The sequence below is a fragment of the Psittacula echo genome (genome assembly GCF_963264785.1).
Source record: "Psittacula echo genome assembly, chromosome: 2".
Lineage (NCBI taxonomy): Eukaryota > Metazoa > Chordata > Aves > Psittaciformes > Psittacidae > Psittacula > Psittacula echo.
Window position 1 is genome coordinate 105,761,150 of NC_137737.1, and position 27,361 is coordinate 105,788,510.

Below are 27,361 nucleotides of genomic sequence, written 5' to 3' on the forward strand. Positions count from 1 at the left end.
GACAACTTCACCACACTTGAGAATTTTTCTAATTTGTACATTGGTCTATTGTCTTCTGTGGTCATTGATTTCTAGTATTCATTACAAAATAATAAGAAACTCTATAAAACTAAACTTGTATACGGTACAGTACAAAACCAGTGCTAGTTTCTAAAAGACAAAGGGTAACATTCTAAAAGAGAAACACTAGAATGCAACATGGACATTTCTGCATTTTTAAATATGTTTTCATGGTGAAATCTCTGTGTGATGGAGAGCATTCACTGAAATTGCACATGCTTACATGAGAAACTAGGAAGGTCTTTGGTTTCTTGATCCAAAGTAGATTATCAGATGTATAATCTGTCTTTGCCTTGACTTTATAAAACATTTAAAGGTAATTATTTGTAGCTTCCAATATAATAATTACAGAAGAAGGATGTTTTACACAAAACTATGGATAAGAAAAGTCTATCTGAATTATTAGGTTTTTTATGAATTATAATGACTTTCACATCTTGTTGTTTGTTTCCAGATGCACATTTAGGTTCAGATTTACTACAGACTAGCAAGTCAGTGGGGGATATGCTGGTGTAAATAGCTGGCCTTAATCTCCTTTGAAGGCAGGTGTCTTGGGTTTAGTGGTAACAGTAGTGATTTGTGTTATACCTTAGTTATTAAACTGTTCTTATCTCAACCCGTGGGAGTTGCATTCTTTTGATTCTCCTCCCCGTTCCTCCAGAAGCGGAGGGAAGAAAGGTGGGGGGGGAAGTGGACTTCGTGGTTCTGATTTATGGCCTGGGCTTAAACCACGACAGCAGGTTACATCTGTAAGATTAATTCCTCCTCTCACTGCTGTTTTATGTCTAGATGAAATAGTGCAGGGATACAGTGCATGTGAAGGGATTTCCACTAGAAGTGGATTTTCTCCAGAACTTTGGAAATGCAGTATTAAAACCTGCTGAGCCCTTGTACTTTGTATATTTATTTCTACATTTGAAAAGTGAAAGCAAAATACTAATATTATATTATTGTAACATTTCTCGTCCCTTTTATAAATAGTAAATGATTCTATCAGATGCAAGGTGCAGGAGAAAACCAGCATTAAATTTCTAAGTTTCTACCTATTTGTATAATAATGACTATATTTTACAGTAAATGAATCAGTAAAATATTTGTTGTCTGAAATGTTATGCATGACCGATCCTGAGGCATGCTGAGCACCTGAAATAACACTTTAGAATCACCCAGTGTCTCCAGAAAACCTGACTGTGTGTCACCTGATGGATAGTGTTTGCATCACAGAAGACTGCTGTTATTTCAGTCCAAACACAACTGACAGTTTTGCTGAGTTACAGTGATGCTCACCATGCCCTGAGCTTCACAACATCACCACAGTTTTGTCCTCTTGTGCCAGTAGATGCTTTGCCCCCCATTTTCTTAAGCTGGGCTCACCAGCATCATTTGGTGGTATTGCTTGACAAGACCAACATTAAACAATGCTTGGCAAAAGAGAATATCTGTATTTCTCAGAACAATGTGTTGCTTATTGCAATGGATAAACAAAAGTGATGGAATTGATTTTAGTTCCGTGTTATCTAACAGCCTGGCTAATAATGCTTGAATTCATTTGAAAATAGAATAAACCAGTATTTCCACCATGAATATCCAATTCATGGTCTTAAAGTGACTGTTAACATCATAGTATTTCGAAGGACTGCTGCATCACTGATTCAGCAGCATTGCATTCTCATATATATTTCTGCTTTCTCCAATAGCCTTATATTCGTATACCACTACTGCATATTTATGGCTAGAAGAAAAGCACTGTTAAAAGACACAGACCTTTCACACTTAAAGAGGTTTCCAGCTTAATGTGATAAAGCTTATCCTTTCCCTACTGACCTCTTTAATACCCAACATAATCTTTCTGTGTGAAAAATGTGTCTGTGTAACGGCTCTTAGTAAAACTGGAAGTCGATAGCTAACTGAAGAAAGCATAGTGTATTAGCTTGTGATATTAATGGAGAATGCAGTGGTAGTGTGTCTAAAAGGTTGCAGAGAATGAATGTATAAATGGTGTATATTAGGGTATGCACTGAAGTACTCAGCGTGATTGAATGGGTTTCAGTAATGGTAGAAAAGTGGCTGCAGTTGAAGAGCCTCCTGAACATTACCTAATTCTCATACCACCTGTATGAGGTGGGTATATCTCTTTTGTCACCAGGCTGCACTGGAGTACATTGTTTCTATACATGGATTTCATAGCAGTATATAAGGGAAATAGCATGTGTTATTTTGTAACTAAAATGGTATCATTTAGTATGCCGAGATACAGAATTCTGCTCCTCTGTGTTGTGAAATACATACCTTATTCTGAGATGAGAAAGGGCACACTTTGACCTCCAATCCATTTTGCTGTTAAATTCTCTGTATAAATATAATATAAAGTACAGAAGTATAAACCTGCTATTATAATGCATTTTAAAATTAAAACTTCAGGAGCAAAACCCATGGAAATCCAGAGTTCTCTTTTGAATAAAAGTAGTTCTTTTGCTGCTTGAACACAGCATGCATATGAAATGCAGCATCCTATAGTGCTATTGTCATGTCTGGTGCATGGATTAAAAGAAAATGGAAATTCCTCTTTCCACTGTTGATGAATAATTTGTTGCATTCCTTCATGTTGGTGATACGTTTTATGAAAGACTTAACTGTAACACACTGTAAAATGGAAACTGCTGTAAGAACCATGATTCTGACTTGTCTACATTTTCAGTCTTGGACATACAGTACTGAAAGAGAGCATATTTTTGTATACAGTTTCCCTACAGGCATAAAGGGAAAAAATAGTTTAAACAGCCTTGGTATCTCTAGGAAGTTACTAGGAAAAAAGGTTCAGTCTGTGTTCATTTGATAGAGTGGCTTAAGCATTACTTCGTTATTCAAAAATTGCACATCTCTTCCACGTACACTGAACAGATCCAACCTTGCTAAGGAAACAGCACAGCTCTAATACCGATAGCAGAATGGCTGGTGGTAAGTGGTACTTTTACTGAAGCCATTGCCAACAGGAACCAAATTCTAGGTGAAATGTGGAAAATACTGCCTGTGGGCCTCTACATAAGTGCTCCAACGCATGAAAGTCTCTTTAATACTGTGAGATTAGCTAGTGTAATCAAAGGGAGAAAATATCAGTCCTTTAGCATGTATGAAACATGCCAATACTTGTCCTGTAAAATCTGACAAGCTCAACAAGACATACTGCAAAGGAATCAGCCACTGATCATCGTCCTGGAGTTTACAGCTATTTCCGCTCTTTGTTCTACCAGAAAGCACTATTTGAGACCAGGCCAGCAAGCCTGGAGGTATAAAATGTTCTCCACCCGTGAGCCAGTGAGGGATGTAGAAACGAACTGGGATAGCTCTGGGAAGCTGTGCACTGTTTACTTACAGAGGAAGCACTTGGTTTTCAGAGCACAGGTGCCTTTGTATCAGTGTTCATGCAGAAAATCTTCATCTGTCTTGGATGCCTAATTGCAGATGCACTTATGTACTCCGTTATGTATGTAGTGGAAAACATTTACAGCATTTTACAACAGCTGGTAGGGAAAAGAGGCCATATGTTTAAGCATTGGGGGGGATTCACATTTCTGGCTGGTGTGCTGCACTAACTGTGTTATGAATGCTTGCACTCACACAGAGAGCTGCTGGACACATGCTGAGCGGAATCTCATCTGGCTAGCAAGGAAAAATGCAGGGAGGACAAACTTTGGTACAGTTTATTTCAGTCAATGTATGTAGTCATAGTTTGAACATTGCACTTTGGAAACTTGGAACTGGCGTAATATGGTACCATCCGTGAACAGAGCCATCCTCCCTGCCACTTTGGTGCCTGAAGTCAGCTGCTCGTGGTGGTCAGGGGCTGAATTGGGTTGGGAAAACGATCTGTCTGTAAAATAATCCCTTTTTTGTTTACTGAGGTACTTTACAGGCAGATCACTTCACTCATCTGGTCCCCTGGAAGAGTTCAGAAATGTTTGTACTGGCACACGGGATGCAGAGGAGGTGGGGGAGACAGGATTGCTGCTTCACACACACACACTGCCACTTTAACATACTTGAACTACAGCCCAAATAAAAACCCAGGCTGCATCCTGGACACAAATGAGAACTTGTGAATGGATTTCTGCACCTATCCCTTCCCACCATGCTTGGCTCCCAGCTTCGCAAATTGCTGGTGTGTGCCACTGAAGTCGATGCATAGATTTCCCTGCTTTGACAAGCGCTGGAATGCCAGTGCACACCAGCCCTAACTGGGTCAGAGACTTCCTTTGTACGAGCAAGCTCAGCTGCTGGGAAACCTCACTGGAGCCATGCACAGCAACTTCTTACAAAAGCCCCAGTCCCAGAGAGATGAGGGGAACAGGGTTAAGAGGGAGAGCAGATGAAGTGGGGCTGAGCTTCTATTGCACTTGATCCCCAGCCAGCATAAGCTTCCTTATGGGGCTTACAGTCATGGCAGAGGTCCGAGTAAAGCCCCGGCTGCTCCCACAGCTGCCAAGGCTAAGCACCCTGGGACCAGAGCAGTACCACCAAGCTCTGTATCTGTCACAGGGATCTCCGCTGGGCTTAGAAAGTGGGGCGGAAGGGTGAATAAGAGACAAGTGAGTCTACTAGTATTTATTACTTGTATTATTATAGCACCTTAGTGCCTAGCTGTGGACCAGAATCACATCCTATTAGCACTGTGCAAACCCAGAGCCAAAGTACTACAGTCCCTGCCCAAGAGGGCTTACAATCTCTATTTCAGAACAGGGGGATACAAAGAGATGAGGGAAGTGGTGTGGTAAAAGGGAGCAGTGACAAAAGTTGATCACTGTGACGGACAGCATTGGTTTTCTGTTTTTCAGTTCTTAAATGCTTAGCTGGATTTAGACATTCTTCACACAGTCAGTACTTTGTATTTCTTGTGAAACAAAGTATCAAGAAATCACACAATTTTATGTTCTATTCAGTGAAAAACATTTTTCAATGCAAGAAACACATTATTTTTTAAAAATAGTTTGTATGTTTTAAGCAGATATCTAAACATGTTTACAAAGTCTACACATGCAGTGTATAAAGAAAGTTAAAAATTTTGAACCAACTTACTTTTTGGCTCACTACTTACTATGCACTTTTGTAAAAAAGATATTTTAATTCAATTTTTAAAGAAAAAATAGAAGGGATTTGATCTCAACTATTCTGGACACACTTCTATTTTCCCTGTACTCATGATTTAAAAAATAATCTAAATAGAATGATCACCTTGGTGGAATTAAAACCAATGCTACATACAAGGCTAGAGGACAACTATGTATGTAGCTGAGTTTACAGGTTTCTCTGATCAAAAAGTGTGATTACAACTCTGTGTGAGTGTATCTTATGTGCATATTTTTAATAACTTGCCTATGAGGGGCCGAATCCTGCTGTTCTGTTTCTCTAAAATCAACAGCTCTTTGACAGTGTGCTCTACTCTGCTGGCCTCCTACAGTGTGTCATAGTTAATACTGTGAATACCTCAGTAGAATTCAATATTCTTGGTTTTAACTATAATTACTCTATGGTAGTAAGTGTTTGTAGGTCTGAGTATCTCACAGAGGCCTGGAGGACTGTATGACTTATCCCCATGCAGAGGGATAAAGGGAAACAAGAACTAGCTGGACAGTTTGCAAAATCATTATAATTTTCCATGATCAACTACGTTATTTGCCATTTGCATAAACCCCACCAAAATCACATAAGTAACCTATACTCTTTACCTGAAAATAACTTCCAATATTAGCTTTCTTCTATATATTCTCTAAATTGCTGTAAACATCCAGGATACCCATATATATATATATACACACACACACACAGGGGTGTGTGTGTATACATGCACAGGTGTGTATGTGTGTACATGCATACACACAGACATACATGCATGTACATATATTTATATGGATATATAGCTATGACATAGTGAGGAAACAATAATGTCATTTTTATTGCATTCTTAAGTATCATAGAACAAGGGTATTATAGGCACACATCTTAACTACTTGTCCTTACTACAGTCCTAAAGCTCATTTACCTGAGATCTGCATCTGTAAAAATAAAGTTCAATTTTTAGCTGCATGTTACAAAAGACTAAACATCAGCCCCACAGATATGAAATTATGACTTAATTCTGAGACTAGTTTACTACAAGTAAAATATGCTATCTTATAAAAAAGGTACTGCTGAAAGAGATACATATTAAAAAGGAAACATAGTTCTTAGAGGTTTAAAAATCTCCCTATGCCTTCTCACATTGTAATAAATTTATAAAAAATATTTGACACACAAAATCTCCACAGAAAGCATCCTGCTGAAATCACATACCCTTTAAGCCACTCATCTTGCAAAAGTTACATAGTTCAGAAGGGCAGACTCTGTATTGTAAGTGTTTAATTTTCATCATCCCGTCTGTAGTGAATAGTTTGTATTTCCTGAGCTATGAACATAGCCATCTCTCTGGTGCCCGCAGCAACCACTCGGCAGGACATAAGATCCAGAGGTCCCCCTGAGGACAAGAGGATTAATGAGAACTCTCTTGCGTAATGTATAAAGGCAATATATTCTTAAATATAAACCATGCTGTAATTAGATAGGTTCAGAAATGCTGAAACATAATGAAAATAATCACTGAAAAATGAAAAATATGTAGCTCCTCTCAGGGTGGGAAGCACAACTTAATTCAGCAACTGCTATCTGGAAATCTCCTGAAAAAAGGTATTTAAGAAAATTCTAGGTACAGTGCCAAAGTATGCAACAGAAGCAGTGAATGTCTAGATTCCTTCAGACTCCAACAATAAATGCAGTATTCCCTTCTCCTAGCAACAGGAAGGGGTAGAACAGAAATTAGTTCTATCAGCATACCTTTTGTAATTCACCATATCTTTCCAAAGTATCCACATATTGGTTAGCAGTAAACTGTTACTCTGAGATGTGTACCATCTTAATAAATAATAATCCAGAGACTGTGCTGCCCTTTACTCCCTCTACATAGTTCCTAGACATACATATTCAGTCATGTACCTGAGAGGAGTCCTTTCCTGGAAGGCTGTCTCAGCCAAAATCTGTTTGGAATCTGAGCATATCTACCAATCTCCTGGCCTAGTTCTTTACTGTAAATCTGATGCTTTAAAGATATTACTCAAAGTACTGGAAATACAGTTTGACTCAGAAGTCTTTTGATGTGATGAAACCCCAGGCTGGAATTACATCAGTGTGTTGTGAATAACCAGAGTCTAGTGGAGAGTACAGACGTTTCTACAGAATATTGTTAGAGATGAGATAGAGCCACAGGAGACTATACTGAGGTAAGACAAGTTGCCCTGAAATAGCCACTCAGTCCCCCCAACCTCAATGAAAACAAGGATATTTTACTCACCTGAAGTGTCTATCACAGTGCCACCCGCCTCTCTAATAATGACAGTCGCCGCTGCCAAGTCCCAGCAGTGTAACCCAAACTGGTAATAGGCATCTGCAGCGCCGGATGCCAAATGGCACAGAGCCAGGGTTGAGCTCCCAATGACACGGACCCTAAACCCCACAAGAGGGGACATGGTAACATGAAGCAGAAAATGCCTTTGATCTCAACCTACGTGTTGAGATCGCAAAATGTGCAATATACTGGTTGGTTTTTTTTTAATGACTTGTGGTCACAGATACAAGACATATACTATAAAATATCTTACCCGTGTGCTTGGGCCATGAGCAATCTCTCAATGTTACCAAGGAACAATTTCAAAGTTGCAGGGTCACGTTTTGGACCAATTTCTGTTAAAATTAAGGCCTTCGAGATATCTGCAATGGTAGGTAGTTGTTTCCATTAATTCAACAGCTTCTAGGTTGACTCTAGAAATTTCTTTTTAAGTTAAACACTACTGGACTTATCACAGAAAAACAATTTTCAACTGTCTTTTTTTTACACCAAACTCTTTCATAGGATAAGTGACAACTTTACATAAGAATTAAAGGAAGACTAGATTTCTTATATCTAATGGTCTAATCTAAACACACTTAAAAAAACCAAAACAGAACAGGAAAATTAAGACCAAGAATATATTCTCACATTCCTTCTCTTTCCATACACTTGACTGGTCAGCTTTTGGCAAATTCTTGAATAGGGAACTTTAATGTAATCTGTTAACGAATTATAAACATTTGGGAATACAGTAAGGGAAAAGAAAAGTTTCTACCTAAATCACCAGTTACCCCTTAACAGCTCACTTTCATTCTGACATTTCCAAGACTGAAGGCACCTTATGATTGAAAAAAACCCTTTCTTATCACAAATTAAAGCACTATCTTAATTATTAATATGACTGTTTATTTGTATTGTGTTCAGCAAGGGTGATTATGACCTACAGCAGATGAGGATATCAGCCTTGTGTAGAGTCAAAGGAGAGACTCACAGGGACTTACAAGATGTTGAAGCAGTCCTCATGTGATATCTGAATATTGTTAGTCTATAATAAGTGTATGCCAAAGTAGGTGGAGATAGTCGTTCAAATGCCAAGTGTTCCTGCTTCTGCTGTGCAGCTAAACTCGGAAGAGTTAAAGATATACAAAACTCAAAAATTTAGCAGTTGACTATTCACCAACTAGGATGTGTGCAAGGGTCAGGTGTCCCCTTCTACCCTGGGTTAAAGGCTAGGAATTCATTCAGATAAGGAATGTCTACCTGGTTATTACAGCTAACTGCTCTAAAGTTGAAAATTCTTCACAGAAGTAGCAAGGAGATTTTCAAAAGCACATCAGACTAGAGTGAGACATCGTTTAATTAAACAGGCTACTAATGAATTTAGTATTGCAGAGGAACATTATGGATTCAAGTAATGCAGTAAATGGTTGGTGAGTAAGAGGTATGTAATTAGATTAAAAGTTACAGGTATCGCAAAACTTAACTGTAGGAACATAAATTTAACAACCACTTTTTAAATTACTGCATTAAAACATAGAAACGCCCATCCAGGCACACTGCAGGGTATTTGTTGTTTAGCCACCACTGAAAAAGCTGGATAGTGAAAGCAATCTGCCTTAGATCTTTTTGCATAACAAACCCAATTTATAATTACATAACATTTAATGCACGCCTCATTGCTGAAATGCACCAAGCATTCACACCACACCAGTCATAGCTAGGTTATGACTAAGACAGCTCTTTTGAGTTATTAAATATATTTCTAATGCCTAAATGGATCTCTTAAATTTTCATCAAGGCTACAGGCAGAAGTTGGATGAAAAGACTTAAGGCAAGGAAAAGGGAGGTCTCTGCTTATTTAAAGGAGCTGTCTGATCGCAAGACTTGATGGGGTTTCAGGAATTCAAGGTACAAGAGAAAATTTACTGACTCCTTACTCTGACAGAGACCAGAAAAATAAGGAGGCTTGGTAGAAGATATTTAACGGTGATACAGACAGAATTATGAGGAAGAGACCAATTCTGTTGACCACAGAAGATTATAAAAAAGAAAATACACTTACAATATTAGCACATATAAGGCCTGACCTGAACCTAAGATGAAGAAAGTATCATTCAAAATCAAAGGGAAGATGGATCCTTCATTTAAGCGTGTCCTGACTACTTGGAGTCCCATACCAGACCTCTATAAAATCTGGCATTGACAGTTAAGTGTTTGCCTGGGCTGTGATTTCAAATGATTAAATCTCAACAACCAATGCATAGCATAGAACAATGGTATACAACAGTGACATTTCCTGAAATTGAAAGACATGAAGTTACATGACAGCCTAGATCTCCAACAGATCATGCATTGGTGAAGGCTACTTGAGTTCCAGTGGTAGGAAACACACTGTCTGTTCCAGAGTTGGTTTACTTCCCTGAAGCCACAGTCCTTACAGGAAAAGAGCAACTGTCATTTTATACACTTAAAACATCAACAGAAGTGAGACTAATAAAGATCCATCTTCACTGGTGAAATTGCCCACTATCAAATGATGTCTCTCAAAACAAAGGAAAATTTCTAAGCATTTGGAACCACTTCCCTTTCTGTGTTCTAGACACCCATGTACACTGGGTGTCCAGAGAAAGGAAGACAAAAGTGGCATGTGCCAAAATTGTTCCTTGCTCAACTGGAAACCACAACTCCCTGACTGCAAAAGCAAGTCCAGCCATTTCAAGAGAGGCTCTGCCAGCCCAACTGGGAGCCCACACGGGCTTTTGTGGAATGTGAGATATTTGAGCACTGACAAAAATGTGATGTACAATCAAGGGTTAAAATCTTAGGGGTCTTGGACTTTAAAATTTGCTCCATCTCTTTAAAAAGGGAGACTCCAGCCCACTATTAATTTAGGTGAATAGCCAAACTTCCCAAATTTTTGGGAAGTTTTAATGCAGGGTCTGCTTGGGGGACTGCAATAAATCTGTATGTTAAATTTCTTGAACTGACCACGTTTCAGGTTAACTAAAGTTCACTTTTTAGGGTGGAATTTTTACAGTCTCCTGTGTATGATGATGTACATTTTTGGCACATGTCTGCTTCTGTCTATAACTGAATGCTGTGTTCTCCAATGCATTTTGATTTATTAAAAAAAATTTCTCTGGTTATTGTTATTTATTATCATTAGGTAAAAAGACAGATATATGCCTTGGTTTAACAATAAAAGAATTCTATTAAAGTATTGACTAAGTGTTGCTAGCTATTTGTATGTTGAAACATCACACACACAAAAGCAAGCTGTTAAAGAATCCCTAATGAAGCATGCATCCTTGAATTTACTGTTAGCATGTATGCCTACAGACAAAACACACTTTATGACATACTGGAAAATAAGTGAATAATGGCTGCCATGGTACTCTGATTCACCATTCCCATTGCATCTTGCTCATACAAAATTATGCCAGTGTACAGCTACAATGAAACTGGTGAATCTACTAATTCTGCTTTATTTTAAACAATGGTTATGAAGCAAAATAATCTAAGGATTATTTAAATAGTTCATATTCAGATGTACATTTAAAAAGAAAATTAAGAAAGTTGGAATTTTTCAGAAAGAAACAAACACAGAACAACAAAATTATCATGCAGGTGAAATACTTCTCATCAGGATAATGATGTTCATTATCCTAATGATGATTTGCAACAACTCTGAAACAAAATTAACATATTCCTTTTAGAGTTCTAACAAAATCTAGACCAACCTGTCTCTTTTGATACATGAAGCCTTTTGTCATTACAAAATGCCCCTTGACCTCTTCTACCAGTGTATAATCGTTCTTCAGTGCAGTGGTAAATTACACCAAATTCAAGCTTTAAGATTTTGAAAAGGAAAGAAATGAATGCAACTCAAATTACTCATCATAAATATAAACAACTACTAATGGCAGAAAGATCAGCAATATTTTAATTGGTACATGTAATCAGAGAGTATATTGATGCTAAAAAAATGGAATAATTTTACTATTACTGTGATATTGAGATATAGGTCATGTAAAATTCAGCTTATAAAGAGAAATTAATGAAATCCAGTAGTGATCTTCGAAACTCTTAGTTGCAGCTCCTTTGTGTTCAGATTAGAATGGACTAAATGCTAAGTTGATTTCAAATTCAATTATATGTTTTTATTGAAAGTATGTAAGTCCTCTAAGGCCAGATTCTGAATGCTTTACTTTCACTGGTGAGCAGTTACACCTAGGAGTAATCCCACTGACTTCAGCTGGACCCTGAAGATTTGCAACCCCAAATACATAGATAAGATCAGTCAGGCATCCAAACTCAGAAGTCACAGCACACTGTTTATTAGCAGTGGATGCTTTTATATGCACTTCACTTTTCATGATGCATTTAATTTGCCCACCTTTTCAACCAAGGTAGGAGACTCCAGTCACTTGTTCAGACATTTCTCTTCAAAATCCTTTTGTTTGCACATAAAAGTGGGAATCTCATGAAGTCACATGACTCCAAGAGAAGGAGTTTGAAGAGAAATACCAAATATTGTGACACCCACTGAAAGCTTTAAAATGAGCAACACTGGAATTTTTGTGGGAGTATCTGTTTATCAATGAGAAGAGGGTCAGAACAGGACCCTTGATTTAAAACAAAGATATTTAATATTTCCATTATAGATTTCACCAAAAGTTTTTAAAGCACTTCATGAACTTCAATGATCAGCTCCTAATGTCATGCCTATATAAGTACTATTAAAGATATTTTATTTAGGGGTGAATAGATATACAAAAATTAAGTGAGTTGCCCAAGGTCAGAGAAGTTGACAACAAGGTCAGGAAAATATGGTCTAGATCCCCAATCTTTTCCTATTGCTCTCGTTCATTCAGTGTGAATGATCATTTGTATTCATTCAGAGACAATTTGAAGGGAGTAGAGTGTCCTCCTTCCCTTCCCCGAGGTCCCACATAAACCAAGTTGGGATTTTTTTGAGAAACTCACTATTAATAGACTCTTTCCATAAAGACATCTGCAGGAATTTCTTTAGTACCGTTCAAGTCTTATATCTGGGCCAGTTCCCCTGTGTATACTTTGGCTCCTTTTAAGTTTACTACTTTTTCTCTGCTTTTCCCATTTGTTTACTGAGGGATATTTAACATCATTCTTTATTTTTGTTTCAGCTTTGTTTAGTTTACATAACCCAAAATACGCAGCATCAAAATCATGATGGTGTTCTAGAAAACATAAATCTTAGAGAAAGCTGTCTGGTAATAATATGTAGTATTCAAAGGACCTTTGAGAATGAATAAACTTCAGAGAAGCATGGAAGTGTTTGAAAAGCATTTTCCATGTTAGAAAAGTCTAACTAGAGAAGTACACAACATTATTCTGTTTAAATCAGTAACAGCTAGCACATCTTAAAACTATGCTGTAATTACACAGAATTCTTGCTGGCTTCACTTCTAGTTATACATATATTTAAGAGCGTGAAATTAGGCTAAAAGAGGTACATTCCCTGGCAATTTGAATAGCTATTTCTTCCATATATATCAAACTGTAAACCAGCAACATCTGGAGAATAGGCAGCAGCATGAATGAGTATAGCTAGGAAACATAAATGGCACATACTTCCCCACCCCCCTCGTAATCAAGCTCTCATGTGAGAAATATAGTTATTTTATATGCTAAGAAAACCACAAAGGCAGATTAAATGAACTAGGCCCATACTTTCGCACTTTTCATTGAAATGAGTTCTGAATTCCCTCATAGCAGCGTTAACTTTCACAGATACTGCTAACAGGAATGAAGCAATAATAATAACATAAGAATACTGGAAGATTTATCTAAATTATGAATAGGCAGCACTATATTTAACTCATGGAGCAAGACAAAACCTTGCTCATACTGGTACTCCCTCCCTCCCCCCCAATCCTATATAATATTTATAGTAATTTGTAAGAATTGTCTTGTAACTGCCAGTTGCACAAGTTTTGCAGGACTATTATTTTAGACTAGTAGAGTATGACTGAATGCATTTAAAAAGTGTGGAAAAACTTGAGAAGTGGCTGATATTTTTTAAAAAAACATTCTATTTATAGTTTCCACATGGTTTTGAGACTTCTAGCCAGCTCTCAGGTAACCATCTTAAAGAACATACTTCATACCTCTTTGTTAACAGCAAATCCAATGCTGACTGCCACTGTTGGAAATCTGTGAAATATAAGAAACAAAGTATTATTGATGAAAAATCTCTCTACTTACTCCTTATGCGACTCCCTTAGGCAACAAAACCCCATCTAGAGCTTTGTGATTTTACTTGTCTCAAAACGCTCTTGACACTGTACTAATTTCTCCTTTGTCGGCCTCTTTAACTTTGTCAGTTCCTTTAAAAATATAATTCAGTATTGGAGAAAACAAGAAATACACACATGAAGATACCAGGATTTTTATACTAAACATGTTGTATATTTTAGCAAACTTTTTGCTTTAGTGTAATTGAATTATCCAGTATAAAATCATTAATGTTGTTGTAATAAGTTATCACTTCTAACAGCACATTTTGTTCACATTCAAGTATCTGAGACGGCAATTAAGTATCATGGAGATATCTGGCTGCTGACATCAACATAAGGAGAAACCAGTTCCTCTACCCTTTCCTTTGTCAAAGTGATGATCATGAACTTAATTTGGTCCTTTTGACTAAAGTATAATTGTTGCATTTTAAATAATGACATAAATTAATTTCTTAAAAGCACATTTTAAAAAGGCCTGTGAGGTCCAGAACATATTTGCTAGAAGGAGAAAACTTCACTTAATTGCATGAAACACCAGCACATGACACCCTCCCGTCTCCCCTTGAATTCTCTGTAACTGAACCAAAAGTCAAGGAAATTACTTTTTTCTTTTTTTAATAACTGCATTTATGTTAAGTCAGTAACTATAAGGCAGAACATATTTAAGGTTTTTAAGCAGAAGTATTAGGAGTAGTCAAATGATGAATTAAATGTCTGCATTTTTGCAATAACAATCCCTAGACTACTTTTTGCAGAGAGGTATTACAGAAATGTAAAACCAGTATCTATGTACATCTTAGTTTTCAGTTCTACTCTACATATATGCAGTAGTTGTACTTCATAGGAAAAACTGAGCAGTTGTATTTCAAAAGGAGAAAACACCGCTACTAAAAGGAATGGGTAACAACCTCACAAGGCGTTAGGCCAAGTGCTATCATAGCACACCCTTGCTCCTCCAGGTCAGCTCAAGTCTCTGCACGTAAATGTGCAGTTATATATAAATGAGCTCTGAGTCAAGAGCTTTGGGACATTAAGCAATCAGCAGAAACTTTAGCTTACCTTTAGATAACAGTATAGAGCTCTCTCCAGCACAAACACTCCCTCAGACACACTCACTATGCAGAGGTACAAAATGATAAAGGGATGACTCCTACTTATGAGTCAAAGGAACAAACCTACCACAGTGAAACAACTTTAAGTGGAAGGGAGAATTTGTGAGAAGCTACATTTGGCTTTTTTATGTATTTCCCAGTTCACTGTCCACTTACCTGTGCACAAAGTTGCACGTTCCATCAACAGGGTCAATAATCCAGGTAGGACTGTCAGTGAGGACACATTTTGAACCAGCAGCAGTGGATTCTTCTGCAATAAACCTGCATTTGGTTTGAAGTAAAACAAGTGTCACAGAAAATCGGCTTAGATATGTGACTTAAAAAGTCAAACTCCATCTTTCCAGTTTTGAAGAGATACTTAATTTATGTGTGTGTATATATATAGAATTTTTGTACAAATGTATATATGTGTATAAAGACATACTGCTTTTTTTATTTGGGAATGAGGAGCTTTCACAGATATTTTGAAAGAAATGCATAGCATACTATTTTACATGGTATAAAAGAGCTCAATCTATGTTCATTTTCCAAATATACCATTAAGAAAGTCATGAAAATGAATGCAGAAATGGATCTGAACTGACATCCTTGAAGTCTAAAAGTTTTTTTTATGCAGAATGTAATTTTATGGGTTAAGCCTGTCTCTTGCAGTAAGTAATATAAACTGCAAACTGTAGTTGCTTCTCCTTTGCAGTCAAATTCAGTCAGCGGGAAATAATGCACTCTTAGAAAATCCACACTCTCACTCCTACTTGCATTTTTTACAGAAGTCTGACTCAGGAAATTAAAAGGTTCACAAAGCTTATCTTTCTTTTTCCCATGACCCAGAGAAAAGCAACAAATCAATTTTTTTTGTTTGTTGTTCAGATGCAAAAGCACACAGTGAAGTCTGAGTTAATCTTCTATTCTGTTGTTATGCCCCAATTTCTTTTAGTAGGAATATGCTTCTTTTTTTTTTCCCCTTCTTTTTCCCTGGGAAATGAACATCCAGTTCTAGCACATTTCCTGCTGACCTTAATTATCCCAGCTCTCCCATAAACTGCTCAGGGTCTCTTTCTATCAGTGGTGTGCAGGTGCTAGTCTCACAGAAGTCCTGTATGTACAGAAGGTGTAGAATGAGACTGATAGTACTAAAACTTGCTTTTGATTTCACATTCGAACAACTGGAAGTGGTATTCAGAGTTCCTGCAAACGCTTGAAGACAAAAAAGCTTCTCTCGAAGACACAAACAGGACAAAGAGTTGGGTAAAATAAAGAGAAAATGTCTTTTGCAGGAACAATTTCTTCCCTAGGACTAGGGTAGTAGCTATTTTCTTTTGTGTCCTCAACAAGCACTATATGAAGCCACATACTCTTGCAACCACAAGCTTAAAATGTTCTGCAGACATCACAAGAGGAGACTTCTTGAATTTTCCAAATGCTACTCTGCCTTTTCCTCCGTAGAAATGGACTATTTTGATGGCATTATGGGTGTTCAGTTGATATGATGAGGGAAGTAGGAAGTGTTTGTTACTATTTTAATTGCCATTAAAGATAACAGCTGAAGGACTAAGTGTTAGTGTGCAACTGAGAAACAAAAAAGACTTGAACAAATGTTTGGAGTTCTCAGTTAAGCATAACACTTTGCAGACTCCTTGCTCTAAATATTCCATTATTTTGTCTTGTTGGTGCTGTATCATTTGACTTTTGCTTTTACAAGTCTTGTAATTACCACCTAAATACAACTGTACAGTTTGGTTGTGCTGCTGGCTGCAGAGGAAGCTCATCTTCTTGCAGATGGAGCATCTTACATCCCATCTCAGATTGTTCAACTTTTCTGTAAGTTATGTCTCTGCTTCAGCTCTCTGCCAGCTCTGTCAGCCAGAGCCTGAACTGTAGCCATTGTCTTGCCAGTCAAAGAAAGGAGAAATGGGAACCTCTTTAAAGACAAGAGCATTTATGCATAAGGTGTTTTGTCTTTAATTATTTTAAGTCTGTCCCTCACCTTTTCCTTACAACAAGATGTGATGCTGCAGTCCTCACGTACAGAAATTCTAATGTGAAGCCAAGGCACAATAGTGCCATGCATTGATAACATCTCAATGTCCAAGAACAATTTTTCCAAAATGGATTTAGGACAAATTAGGCACACATTTAATGAAATTTGGGCTAGTGGATTAAAATAAGAGTCTTCCTATTATACAATACTGGGAACTGTGAGAGTCCCTTACATTAGATGGTCAACATTAGACCATTAGATGTGTTGCTCTATTATAGCTCTCTGTCCTGTATAAACGCGCAAACTAAGCAAAACAGTTGATGCACAAGACACCAAACTTTAGGATCAGCTGGAGAAGTGAGAGGGGCAGCTATGTCATTACAGTAGTTAATTTAATATGCCAGCCTGCCAGCTCTGTTGACCTCTTTTCAAAACGATTATAGTTTTCTCCCACTGAAAATGAGTCCAGTGATTTTAGCCAAGCCTTAGCTTACATCTATTCATACCACAGTGACACACTAAAAGTCATTGCTGTAACAGCAGGGATACTGTAGCAGAGCATAAACTGCAGCAGGAGTGATATGCAGTCTAGTGCAGGAGGTTCAAACCAGGGCTGTCCCTCACCTATGCCCTTATGGGGGTCTGAGGGCAGAAAGCTGGGAAGCTAGAGTTGGATGTCACCCTCTGTAATGACTGTGTTCTTGTTTTAATTTCTACATAGTTAAGACCACAATTAAGACCAAAGATGACAACTTGTGTAACAATAACACAGGCAAATGGTATGATAGCCTTTTTCAACTAGTAGCTCCTGATATTCTGGCTGTGCCTATCCTCAGCTCAAAAGATCTATCAGAAAAAATATTCTTTTGAAAAGACTCACTTAGAGCACATCAGAGTACCAAAGAGTGGGCAAAGACGAAAACGTGGGTGAAGTGTAAATGAGGATGATACATATCACTTAGCCAAGTAGAGGGAAGAAAGAGACACAGGACAGAATTACCTTTTTAACAGGTTTTCCTAGCATTTCTTGCTTCTTCTGAGTACATTACCAGTAACTCAAGACCCACCACTGACACAGTGCAAATAGCACAGACCCTAGTGAGATCCCTTTTAATTTTTCTAACTCCTAACTACATTTTTTGATTCAGAGAACGTAAGAATCAAGATGATTTAAGAGAAAATGAAATAACAGAAATCAGTGATGCAGTCAGCAGCCAGATTAGAAGAAAGACTCAACACAGTTTAAATGATCTTTTAATATCTTCATGGCACTTCAATTTAAACCTTGATTGCTATTGTGGACTCCTCATTGCAAGTATTTTAATCTAGTCCAGTTAAATAGTTTTAATCTATCATTTAATCTAAATGCATTCACTGTCTGAACAAACTTCAAACAAAACCAACAACCAATATCAGCAAAAAATAATTGTCATGAGTAATTGAAAATTCCTTAATAAGCTTATAAAGTCAGAAGTTAACTGTACGAAGTTAATAAAGTCAGGGATTTTTCAGCTCCTAGGTTTATGTTTACCTTACAGCTTTTGTTCCCATTCTGAGTACCTCAAGACCTCCTGATGATTCTTGTTTCATGTGAAATGTATATGTTTTATATTCTCTGCCAAACTGTTCAAGGAAAAAAAAAACCAAAACCCCAACAACATAAGAGTGGAGATGAGAAAAGAGCACAGCCAGCATTAGTAAAAGGAATATTACACAAATAATAGGCTTGTAAAGCCTGGCACTCTCCTGAGAATCATGGCCAAGAACCACACATTATGCTGTACAGTACTGTTTCAGCATGTGGTCACATACAAGACGTATTTAGAAAGCCATTTTTAGTATATCATGTTCTTTTTGCTCCTTCTCACAGTGTCATTTTGGGTTTTGTTTCTTTGTTTTCCAGCAGCATCACTGACAATCAGATTAGTAGCTGAGCCTCCAGATTTTAATCTTTGTTGATTTCTCCACAGCATTTGAGTACAAGGCTCATCTCCATCAGAGATACACACAGTTAGAAGGAAGTTGTACAGTATCTGAGTGATACATAGGCTCTGCAGGAAGATGAATTTTATCCTTGTGGACTGAAGGCAAATGTGGAAATTGATTGCAAAGTCTTTGCATCAAACAAAACCCTGTCAACTAATATAAAACGTCTCTTTAATCTGTGCATGCACCAGTTCTTATTTTCACATTGACCATAATAATTCAAGAGGAATCAACAATCTAATCTATTTTTAAAACCTTGGGTTGACATCCCATATATTAATTTATAACCTGTTTATGTATATGCATCAAATGATGATGATAAACAACCCTGCTTCTCACTGATTTTAGGATTTGATGCAACATAAGATAAAGGTGATTAAATACGATACTTTTCCTGATCTGGCAAATGCTTATGTATAATGGCAAAAGAAAGTGAAGGAAAGGTTTGCAGAATGGGACCTTTGCTAACATCAATTTCAGCTATATTTTAGTAGATATCCCTAGTACAATTCTTATAAAATATATACTTTATATATACAAATATCCTGAAAATGATGGAACCTTCGTACATGATATCCCTACAAGGGAAATATTACTATTAAATACATATATTAAGAAACATAACTATGAGAAAATATAAAGTACTAAGTTCAGAGAAGTGGTACTTTTTTAAAAAAGGAGTCGTATGAAAGTGTCCAACAGCAACAGGTTCATATGTAAGAGAGATATATTGACTTCTGAAATTCCCTCTAAATGACAGTCAGATACAGAGCTCTTAAAGGAAAAAGGTAATTTATTCTTTCTATAGGCACTTACCTGTGGGATGGAAACTTCTCTTTCAGAACAGAAATAATTAGATTTTCCACAAAATGATCAGTTTCTGTCACAAGATCTGCTGCAGAGGTCTTTGTGGACACTTGTTTTTCCTCTTTTAGAGCTTTCCTAATGATCTGAAACAAAAGTTCACAAATCAGATTTGTTGGCCATTCATCCTGTACACACCAAAATTATGCATTTACTGAAATAATACAGCTAATCCTGAATAACAACTGTATTAATTCTACCAGAGCTTGTTCTGGTTCTTCTAACTAAAAATCCTTCTGAGCTAATGGGTAGCCTTTGGGAACACGGCATTTTATAGAATCATAGAATAGTTAGGGTTGGAAAGGACCTTAAGATCATCTAGTTCCAACCCCCCTGCCATGGGCAGGGACACCTCACACTAAACCATGTCACCCAAGGCCTCATCCAACCTGGCCTTGAACACTGCCAAGGGTGGAGCATTCACAACCTCCCTGGGCAACCCATTCCAGTGCCTGACCACCCTCTCAGTAAAGAATTTCTTCCTTAGATCCAATCTAAACTTCCCCTGTTTAAGTTTGAACCCGTTACCCCTTGTCCTGTCACTACGGTCCCTGATGAATAGTCCCTCCCCAGCATCCTTGTAGGCCCCCTTCAGATACTGGAAGGCTGCTATGAGGTCTCCACGCAGCCTTCTCTTCTCCAGGCTGAACAGCCCCAACTTTCTCAACCTATCTTCATATGGGAGGTGCTCCAGTCCCCTGATCATCCTCGTGGCCCTCCTCTGGACTTGTTCCAACAGTTCCATGTCCTTTTTATGTTGAGGACACCAGAACTGCACACAATACTCCAAGGGAGGTCTCACGAGAGCAGAGTACAGGGGCAGGATCACCTCCTTCGACCTGCTGGTCACGCTCCTTTTGATGCAATCCAGGATATAGCTGGCTTTCTGGGCTCACTTTGCAAGAACCTCTCTTGACAGTTCAGAAAAGGATTGGTGAGTGGGATGCAACTGATAGAATAAAGGATGATGGCAGTCATCGTGATTTACGAAATTACAAAAAATACACATAAGATAAAAAAGAGTCTCGAGGCTCAGGAATTTTTCATTTCCCTTTTTTTTTCCTTTTTCTTTCCTTTTAATTTACAGGGCCAATGCCTCACTGCTCTCTTACTTTTGAAAATCCATGCAATAATGCAATCCCCAACTGTTTCTTTTATTGCCAACAAAGACACACAAAGTTTATTTTTTCTTGTCTATATGGTTTTTTTGGAACTTCAGGTGCTGACCCACTAGTTTCCACCCAAAGAATTGCCATATACTTAACAAAAATGAAAATTTAGACTTTTCCCTTGATATGGAACCAGTGACCTAACCCTGGATTCTTTTCTGGAAAAGTCTTTATCTGTTTTCAAGGGTTTTACTGTTATAAACATAGAACTAAACCACATCAAGTGCAAATGCACATATGTGAAAGCAGTTAATAAAAGCGTTTTCCCAAATTTCTCATTTTCTTTCTGTTTTTTTCCACTCCTTCATTAAAAAAGAAAAATGAGGGGCAAGATGCAAAAGAAGCTCACTTTTTTTTTTTTTTTAACCAGTGAAAATTATAAACTATTAGAAATAAGGAAAAACAAAACAAAGCGAAAATTAAGCACCACTTACTTGTACAGAATTACATTAACTAAAACCAGCACCAACAAAACCAACATTCTAATTTCTTTCTAAAACTCATATATTTCAATTACTTAACTAAATTTCTATTGATTAGTTTAAAACCACTGAGAAATATTTGATGACCGAAGAAAAGAGTTCTGCTGTATTATGCATGGGGAAGGGAAACAGCTACTCCCAAATTTCAGTATCAGCTTTTGGTTTTGTAGTATAAAGTTCTACATTTGAAGGATGCGCTGATTGTTCTAACAAGTAAGGGATATTTCTGACCACTGCCTTAGTCAGGAAGGTTGCTGGACTTATGTTTCTGATTCATGAGCTGTAAAACATTAGTTATGACTATATACTGAGCTTGTGAGGGCAGCTTAATACTTTTCAGTTTGAGGTCTTGCTAAAGTTAATTATTGTGTATAAAAATACTAAACACACCCTTTCTAGTCCCCTGAAAGCTCTACATAGTTTTCTTGACAGTTTTACCATAGAAGCATAAAAGCACAGCTCTAGGAACACCTTTGGGCGCCTCTTTGGTCCAAAGTAAAATCCCAAACACTCCAACCATCTCAGTTGTGTTTTCTAAAAGTACTCCACCATGCTGATACCTTTTATTTGATTGTTCTTCTTTACTTTTATATTGCCATATGTAAGCAAATGCCCTGCCTAGCACTGGGCTTAGAACTTGGCATTGTGAAATAGATGAGGAATCTATCTCGTTTTGACAGAGAGGATTTGAATTTCTTCTCAGCAGTACCATTTTCTTGACTTCTACTCAGTTTTAACACATAGCAGATTGAGGAGATTTTTGCAGCCACCGTTCAGCAGGGGAGTGAGATCACACCTGAACTTTGCTGCAAAAAGAAGAGCAGAGGTAAAAGCTCTTTCCCATGAATGTGCTCTGCAATCAGTTGCTTTTCATCATGTGCTCTCGCATTTGATCTATCCTTTCTGAACCAATCCTTTCCACCTCTCGACACCCAATTTAATATTTTTCATTTCTGATCCTTTCTCCAATTGTTCATGACTATTTTTAAGTTTAACCCCATCTGTTCCTCTGGTGACCTGCACGTGCCAGCCTAAGGCTCCAGTCATTTTGACAGTGGGAGTAGCCAAGGGTGTGACTCTGACATGAAGTGATCTGACAAAGGGGATTAATAAGCAGCTTGTATGGGTATGCAACCCAAGCCAGGGTCCCCCACAAAGATCAAGTTTCCTCCATCACTGATGAATCAACTTTTATTCTTTACAGATTTATCAAATAGCTCAGAACAGTCCATAATTCAGCTTATGTTGAGTAATTCCTAAAACTCATCTCCCTGCAAGGGTGTTAGAGATTGGTGCCTCAGAGCACTTTCAAAGCATCACTCAGCTCCTCTCATAGAACTGTAGAACTCTAGAATCATAGAACAGTTTGGGTTGGAAGGGACCTTAAAGCTCATCCAGTTCCAACCCCCCTGCCACTGGCAGGGACACCTTCCACTAGACCAGGCTGCTCAAAGCCCCGTCCAGCCTGGCCTTGAACACTATCATGATGAGGCAGCCACAGCTTCTCTGGCCAACCTGTGCCAGTATCTCATCCTTGCAGAAACCTTAAGATTGCCTGGTCTTCCCAGCTGGGCATGGAGCTTCATGAAAGTCTCTCTAGGTAAGAGGCAGTAGGTAAAGTGGAACACCAAAGGAACTACAGGTTGTTGAAATGAAGACAGTCTATTGCGCAATGAAATTGGCAACCAAGATGCTGTATTTTGGCTGTAAATGTATTTTATTAGCCTTTATCACTTCATTATAGGTTGTCCCTAGATTATGGCCATTTTAGAGCAATTTCTAAGCAGTTAATTTTTGGGAGGTGGTTATTTAGAGCGGAGTCATTTACCACTTTGAGTCCATGCTGCCCCTCCTCTAATGAAGGATTGGCTAGATCTTATCCTAATACCCTGCCTGGGAGCATTTGTGGGGTTATACAAAGTGAGAGGCATTTACACCAGTATATGCATGAAGACCACGTCACAGAGCAAGACCCAGGTTGCCCCTGCTCCCTTCTTCACTTGCCACAGAGCAGGGAAAATGGAGCCACAGGGGCTCAGTGCAGTCATGGTACTGGTCTCTTCCTTTCCTAATGCCTTTGTGAAATCAAGCCATATAAAGGAGAACGCACAGGACAGGGGGCCTTCTCCTCCAATACCTGCCAGGAGAGCAAGCTACAGTGTGGTGCTCATGTTAGATTTCATCTCACAATACTGCTTGCACTCACCATGCACTTGGTAGGAGCTCCAAGATGGGTTTACTTGCTTGCAATATTGTCCTGAAATATTTGCTCACTGATAAAATCAAACATCTAGATTAAAAGCATAATTACCTGCAAATAATTTAGGAAATACCAATTTGGTTTGCTAAAAAAATCTGTCCATATGCCATGGAAAATAGCCTAACAATATCATCTGGAAGCAAACATGGTGGGAAAGATCTTGGCTTTTTAGAATCTCAGTGGAAAGTTTGCCCTTTTTTTTAGTGGTATTCTGCTAGGTCTCTTGTGCCTCATAAAATTACCTTCTGGGGGTAAAAAAAAGTGAGAGAGGAAAAAAGTGAGAAAGTAGTTTGTATGGACTTCAATATGTTAGGTTCTAGCCCCAGTTTCTTACTCTTGTTTTCACCTGGATGCATATCTGCTCATTTTGGTGAAGTTTCTCCAACTGTAATTGCAGAGAACTGTTGCAAATATTACTCGGTGCTCTCAATAGCATCAAAGATGCAGGGACTACTTGTGCCTGCTTTTCTTTAGCAAAAAATTGTATTAAGCCAGCAGTCATACTCTCAGGAACATAGCAAACAGTTCACCCACGGGAAAAGCAGAAGAAAGGTTCAGAAAAGTGCAGTTATATGTGGCCTTATAGAGCAAATTGGACATAATTTTAATGCAGGTCAATTACAGAGATTACAAAACCATGGCCATTCTCATTATGAAACAGCCATATATATTAAAAGAGAGCCTGTGATATTTCATAAAAATAATGGAACTAAGTAATAGGATGGGCAAGAGAGGCAGTGACTTTAGCCTGGGAATAGAAGTTACTCCAGCAACATCACTTTTGATGCATATTCAAGCAACTATTTCTCTATTAGCCTTATGAATTTAGAAGAAATTACTCCAGAGCATAGATGCCTATCTGTTGGAAAGAAGATATATTTTACTCCTACTAATGAAATGTGATGATAAGTTCATATAAGTATCTATCTGGAGAGACCAGAAAACTGTATTATTGGTTAACTTTTCCTAGAAATCCAAATCTTGACTTGAATGCCTTTCTTCAAGTTGGCCTCTGTGCCATGATCTTGTACACACTTTCTAACGATTCCAAGGCCTCCTAACCTGCCCTGGTTCTGAGAAACTGAGGGCCTTAGAAAAAAATGGCAAAATTTCAAGCAGGGATGAAGACAGGAGCTCCAGAGAGGGTCATGAAGATGATCAGTGGGCTGGAGCCCCTCTGCTGTGAAAGAGGCTGACAGAGTTGGGCTTGTTCAGCCTGGAAAAGAAAAGGCTCTGAAGAGACCTTAGAGCAGCTTCCAGTACTAAAGGGGGCCTATAAAAAAACTGAAGAGGGAATTTTTGAAAGGGTATGTAAGGATTGGACAAGGAGTAATGGGTTTAAACTGAAAGACGGTAGATTTAGATTAGGTATTAGGAAGAAGTTCATTACTGTGAAGGTGGTGAGGCCCTGGCACAGGTTGCCCAGAGAAGCTGTGGCTGCCCCATCCCCGGCAGTGTTCAGGCCAGGTTGCATGCAGCTTTGAGCAACCTGGTCTAGTGAAAGGTGCCCCTGCCTGTGGCAGGGAGTTGGAACTATGTGGTCTTTCCAACCCAAAACGTTCTACTTTTCTATGATCTGGGGAGACTTAGAGTGCAAGCAGATTGCTGGGGATGGACATGAAGGTGAAGAGGTCTGATGGATGGGAAGAAAGGCAAAAGAAAAAGAGTAACTTGATCAGTGTCATTGACTATTTTTGCTGACAAAAATAAAACTCCATTTTATCAGTCAATTTTCAACAAAACCCCCGTCCTATCAAACCTATGTTACACTGCATTTTGTGTCCTTACCTCTAGCTTCTTTGGGGAATAGCTGGAAGTGGATTGAAACTTAAATAAAAAATAGTGCCCCATCTGCACCTTTTCTTCCATAAGGATCTCTGACAGGTTTTGTAATTAAAAAGATTCCTTGACACAACAGTTAATAAAACCTCTACCCAGTTCCAAAGTCCTACTGAAACAACATTCTTGATTGGTTTAATTTGGCCTGCCAAGGAATCGGCCGTTTCCTGCCACTTGCAAGGTAGTGATGGCAAACTGCAAACTAAAAGATACAAGGATTAATCTTCAGGAATGTTTAATTCTTTCAGGAAAAGTGCCCAGCTGTGATCGTCTGGGTGATTAAAATGGCTGGAGGCAGCTACAGCTGTCTTCACAAATTGGTGTTTTGAGAAATAAGGTGTGGAGGCTTGAGCAAGTCATGAGTCCCTCTTGTGAAACGGCTGGCAGAATGACCGTGCTGGAGAAACTCCTGTTTGGAGAGTCTGTGAGAGCATGACCTGTCATCCCAATTTGGATTACCCATTTATTTATTAGAACAAGTCTCCTCTCCTCTGGCATTCTGTTCATCTTTGTGTGTACCTCCTACTAGGCAAAAAGTACATTTAATAACATACATTAAAGAGAAGTTACAGGTTCTGGACTCAAGATGGAAATGGGGGCTCCTTAAATCGTAGTGTACAGGTACAAATCATGTTTCAAAACAGAGCAGAATGGAAGCAGAAGGTCAATAGATGTTGCTGAGCTTTGTATTGTACCCAATTTCTCATCTGAACAATTTGCTGATCCCACTTCTTGGCTCTGTTAGAGTTGGTGCAAGTTTTACTGCTGCACACAGTGGGGCCAGGATGTCTCCTAAGATGACTAACCACCTGCTGTGTCGAAACACTGATCTTAAATAAGCTACCACAGATCCTCATTTGCTAATTTGTCCCTAGTAAGTGAATTTCAGGCACTCTGAAGACACTGGTATATATAACAACAGAAAACCTCCCTGACACCTCTGTCTTCCCCTGCACAAGCTGCTTATAAACAAATGCTGGTACTGTAATGTGTATATAGACAATATTCTGGATAAAAGCACTACAGCATAAACCTTTAGGTGTACATAAATTCAACCTTAGCACCAGAGTGTGCTCCAAAGCATTATGGTAGCAGAATAAATACTTGGTGTGTATTTGAAGAAGTTACTGAAGCACCTTACTCTTTCTACCTTATTTTTTTTTTTTTTTAGTTAAATATAAATACTCTCTGAAAATACTCCCTGTCACAAAATAAATCTACTTTCACCCTAAGCGTCTGCTCCTTCTTGTGCTGCATGCAGTTCCTCAAGGGAAGTTGCTCCGAGGGATGCAGCTGCCAAGGGAAGTGACCCCGAAGGGTGCAGCCCCCAGGGAAGTGACCCCGAGGGATGCAGGTCCTGAGGGAAGTGACCCCGACCAATGCAGCCCCGAGGGACGCAGCCTCCGAGGAGAGGGATCCCCAGGGATGCAGCCCCCCGGGAAGCGGCCCCGCTGCCATCATCCCTGCCGCTGCAGAGGGCAGCTGCCAAGAGCTCCGGCGACGGCCTGGTTTCGTGGGTGCCAAGCCCAGTCGCCCTCCTCCTCCTCAATTCTGCCACACCAGCCAAGTGCCCACACGGCCCTTTTCAAACCGCCCAGCTCTTCCCCCTCCCCCCGAGATTTAGAAGCGCACCCGGTACAACCGCCCGGGAGAAGGATGCTCCAGCCGCGGGGCAGTCCGACCCGTCTCGCTGCCGGGCAGCGTCCAGGAGAGGAGCAGGGCGGGCGGCTGCGCGGTTCTCACCTGCCCGGCGCGGAGCGCCAGCTGCACCGCCAGCTCAACGCACTCCTTCCAGGGGTCCCCGCCGCCGGCCGCCCCCCCTTCATCATCCTCCTCCTCGCACGGCTTCATAGCGGCGGTGGCTCCGCTGCCCGGAGCAGAGCCAGAGGTGCGGGGGGCTTGGCTCCCCGCCGAGGAGC

The 27,361-nt window shown here is 39.0% G+C and overlaps 1 protein-coding gene across 1 annotated transcript; it reads right to left on the bottom strand.

The window, feature by feature from the left end:
• Positions 1-6,452: 6,452 nt before the first annotated feature.
• Positions 6,453-27,293, bottom strand: IMPA2 (inositol monophosphatase 2; the record flags this gene model as incomplete). Its single annotated transcript, XM_080610488.1, has 8 exons — positions 6,453-6,568; positions 7,439-7,590; positions 7,746-7,854; positions 11,215-11,323; positions 13,624-13,669; positions 15,021-15,125; positions 19,645-19,778; positions 27,186-27,293. 8 exons carry the CDS (start codon positions 27,291-27,293, stop codon positions 6,453-6,455), a joined length of 879 nt encoding a protein of 292 aa, XP_080466614.1.
• Positions 27,294-27,361: the final 68 nt, after the last annotated feature.